Here is a 4,305-nt window from a genome sequence, read left to right on the forward strand (position 1 = left end):
TGGTCAAGAACGCCCTCGACCGTGTCTCCTGCATTTCCCGCAACTCATCCCTCACACCCCGTCCCCGCAATAACAACTAAAAAAGAATCCCCCTCGTCCTCACGTACCACCCCACCAACCTCTAGATCCAACGCATCATCCTCCGACACATCCGCCATCTGCAATCCGACCCCACCACCAAAGACATTTTTCCCTCCCCACCCTTATCTGCTTTCCGGAGGGACAACTCTCTCCATGACTCCCTTGTCCGCTCCACACTCCCCTTCAGCCCCACCACACCTGGCACTTTTCCCTGCAACCGCTACGCCTGCCCCCACACCTCCTCCCTCACCCCCATCCCAGGCCCCAAGAAGACTTTCCACATCAAGCAGATGTTCACCTGCACATCTGCTAATCTGGTATACTGCATCTGCTGTACCCGTTGTGGCCTCCTCTACATTGGGGAAACCAAGCGGAGGCTCGGGGACCGCTTTGTAGAACACCTACGCTCGGTTCGCAATAAACAACTGCACCTCCCAGTCGCGAACCATTTCAACTCCCCCTCCCATTCCTCAGACGACATGTCCATCCTGGGCCTCCTGCAGTGCCACAACGATGCCACCCGAAGGTTGCAGGAACAGCAACTCATATTCTGCTTGGGAACCCTGCAGCCCAATTGTATCAATGTGGATTTCACAAGCTTCAAAATCTCCCCTCCCCCTACCGCATTCCAAAACGAGCCCAGCTCGTCCCCGCCTCCCTAACCTGTTCTTCCTCCCACCTATCCCTTCTCCCACCTCAAGCCGCACCCCCATCTCCTACCTACTAACCTCATCCTGCCCCCTTGACCTGTCCGTCCTCCCTGGACTGACCTATCCCCTCCCTAACTCCCCACCTACACTCACCTTTACTGGCTCCATCCCCGCCTCCTTGACCTGTCTGTTTCCTCTCCACCTATCTTCTCCTCTATCTTCTATCCACCTCCCCCTCTCTCCCTATTTATTTCAGAACCCCCTTCCCCTCCACCATTTCTGATGAAGGGTCTAGGCCCGAAACGTCAGCCTTCCTGCTCCTGTGATGCTGCTTGGCATGCTGTGTTCATCCAGCTCTGCACCTTGTTATCTTAGATTCTCCAGCATCTGCAGTTCCTACTATCTCTGGCATAAATGGGTATTTTTTTCAGGTTGGCAAGATGTAACAATAAGTTTACCACAGGGATCAGTGCTGGGACCTCAAATTTTACTAATGACTTGGATGACAAGACCAAATGTCAGTCGTTAAATTTACTGACAACACAAAAATAGGTAGAAAAGTGAGCTGTGAAGGAAACATATGGAGGCTACTAACACATATAGGTGAGGTACCAAAATAGGCAAAGATCTGGCAAATGGAGTATAACGAGAAAATGTGAAATTGAACATTTTGGCAGGAAGATTACAAAGAAACAGCATCAAAATGGTGAGAGATTGCATATTTGTGGGATTTGGGTGTCCTAGCACATTAATTTCAAAAGGTTAGCATGCAGGTACAGCAAATAATTAGGAAAGCTAACAGACTGTTACTGCAAGGGGAAAATTCGTACAAAACGAAGGGAGGTTATGCTTCAGTTAAACACGGCATTCATAGGTGTCCATCTGAAGTACTCTGTACAGTATTGATCACATTTTGAGGAAGAACATAAATACACCTGAAGCAATTCAGAGAAGATTTACTAGATTGATACCCAAGATAGTCACGGTGTCCCACAGGGAAACATAGGACAGGCTAGGAATGCTTCTGCTGGAGTTTCGAATGATGTGGAGTAATATTTTTAAACATATAAGATCCTGAGGGGTCTTGACAGGGTGGACGCAGAGAAGATGTTTCCGTTCATGGGAGAATCTAGAATGAGACGGTCACTGTTTAAAAATAACAGGTCGCCCATTTAAGACAGATAAGGAGAAATATTTTCTCAAAAAGTATTGAGAATCTTTGGAACACTATTCCTCAGTGGAAACAGAGTCACTGAATATTTTTGAAGAGAGAAATGGAGAGATTCTGATTAAGCAAAGGGAGTAAAAGTTTATCGGGGTAGGTGGAAATTCAGAATTGAGGTTATAATCAGATTAGCCATGCCTTTATTCAATGGCACTGTCCACTGGCTCCAAACCAACATATTCGTCTGGAATAGACAATGGATTGGAAGTGGTGAATCACACAACTGGTCGGACAGGGATTAGCAATGGCAAGGTAGTCAAGGAGACAACGAGACAACTTGTCAGCAAGTAAACTCGCCACCCAATAGTATGGACAGCTCTACATCCTGCAAGGAACCAGTACGGTGCCCTAATACAGCAGTATGGAAAGTGACTACTCAGACGAAGGTTTGTACGACAGTCACAAAGCGGATCTTAGAGTTTAGTGTGCACCTCAGCAACTGTGCATGGCTGCTGAGCCATATGGACTGGAGCTTCAGTGGTGATGCTGCAGATCATTGGGACTGATGCGCCTCTGCCCCAACACCCACATCACGTTATCCCCCCAATTAAGATACACCATCTGCTTCCTCACAAGGCCCTTGACAAATGTCCATCACAGAACCAAACAACAGAGAAACTCTCCCCCAACTTTGCCACCACTACTCATAGGGACAGTAGCATTGATTCAAATTTGTTTAAGCATGTTGCATTGACAAAGTGGGTGAGAAATAATGTTGAGGCTTTTATTGCATTCGCCATTAAATAAGTCACTGATTTGCATCAGCGAATGCCCCTGCAGTCTGACTTCACAGCAGGCACTGAGGATGCAATGTCTGTGCAGCACACACCTGATCCCTGGCTCCAAGCATGGAAAATTAACAAATGGGAACTGGAAGGTTCTGAGAACTGTTCAGTTGAGTGAGGGAGGAACCAAGTGAATCAACTGAAGCACTGGGTGATGAACTGACTCCTCACATCCTGGGCTATGAACTGCTGACTTGTGTTTTCCTCATCCATTCCTTCCTCTCCATCATCCAGATCTTCCTCATCAGATGAGGAGAGGTCTTCGGGCACTTCTTCCTCCAGCTGCAGTCCCCTCTGCACAGCAAAGTTGTGCAGGATGCAGCAGACAACCACAATACGGGAGACCCTCTGTGGGCTGTACTGCAGAGGACCACCAGACCGGTCCAGGCAGCGAAAGCGCCGCTTCAGGAGTCCTATGGTGCGCCTGATGACCCTCCTGGTAGCCGCATGGCTTTTGTTATACCGCAGCTCAGCAGGTGTGCTGGGACTGGGGTGTGGGGTCATCAGCCACGTGTGGAGGGGGTAGTCTCTGTCACCGAGCAGCCAGCCTTTGACATTCTGGCAGCTGCTGAAGAGTGGGGGGATGGTGGACTGGTGCAGGATGAAGGCGTCGCAGCAGCTGCCAGGAAAGCGGGCACAGACCTGCATAATTCGATGACAATGGTCTGTAACGAGCTGAACATTGATGGAGTAGTAGCCCCTCCTGTTGAAAGCTGCTGGCTGATTGTCTGGGGCCTTGATGGCGATGTGAGTGCAGTCTATGATCCCCTGTACCCTGGGGAAGCCTGCTAGGGCACAAAATCCTGCCGCCCTGTCATCTTGACTGCTTGCATCCATTGGAAAGCAGATGTAGTCATTGGCTCGGGCAAACAGAGCGTTGGTAACCTGTTTAATGCACTTGTGCACCGCCGACTGGCTGATGTGAGAGATGTCACCGGCAGCCCCCTGGAAGGAGCCAGAAGCAAAAAAGTTCAGGGCAGTGGTCACCTTTACAGCTACTGGCAGGGCATGGCCACCAGGCCCGGCTGGCATCAGGTCCTGCTGCAGAAGGCTGCACAGCTCACTGACCGCCTGCTTTGAGAAGCGCAGCCTCCTCAGACACTCCTCCTCAGACAACTCCAGGAATGTGACCCGGGGCCGGTAAACCCGGTTGGCAGGGTATAGCCTCCGCCGAGTCCTTTCCTTGGCCTGCGAGCGCCTGTTGGCTCCTACCACCCGCTTCTGGGCGGACAGCTTGCGTTGTAGCTGCTGCTGTTCTCGGTGCCTCCGCTCCAGCTCCTCCTCCTCCTCCTCTTCGTGCAGCCAGATCAAAGTTCCCAAGACAGCCCCCATCTAAGCTGTCCCCAGACCCCGTTTCTCTCACCTTATTCCGGCCTCCCTACCTCGTTTCTCTCTTTCTCCTGCCCTTCTTCCCCAGCGAGTGTCTGTCTTTCTTTTGCCCTCTCTCTGACCCTGATCTCTCTCTCCCTCCCTAGTGTCTCTGCGTCTCTTTTGTTTTCTCACTGTTGTGTCCCACCCCCTTGCCCACACCCCTGTATCTGCCCCTCTCTCTCTCCTACACACC

General features: G+C 50.7%; 1 protein-coding gene across 1 annotated transcript; it reads right to left on the reverse strand.

Moving 5' to 3' along the window:
- Positions 1-2,659: 2,659 nt before the first annotated feature.
- On the reverse strand, positions 2,660-4,255 carry LOC109912885 (putative nuclease HARBI1). Its single transcript, XM_048616976.1, has one exon. The coding sequence runs from the start codon at positions 4,071-4,073 to the stop codon at positions 2,877-2,879; it is 1,197 nt and encodes a 398-aa protein (XP_048472933.1). The 5' UTR covers positions 4,074-4,255; the 3' UTR covers positions 2,660-2,876.
- Between the last annotated feature and the right edge of the window lie 50 nt (positions 4,256-4,305).

This window comes from Rhincodon typus, chromosome 35 (genome assembly GCF_021869965.1).
Source record: "Rhincodon typus isolate 14 chromosome 35, sRhiTyp1.1, whole genome shotgun sequence".
In the NCBI taxonomy this organism is placed as follows: domain Eukaryota; kingdom Metazoa; phylum Chordata; class Chondrichthyes; order Orectolobiformes; family Rhincodontidae; genus Rhincodon; species Rhincodon typus.

Bases quoted from the DNA above. Each gene is read 5' to 3' on its own strand.
- LOC109912885 (XM_048616976.1), bottom strand. From the start codon at position 4,073: ATGGGGGCTGTCTTGGGAACTTTGATCTGGCTGCACGAAGAGGAGGAG.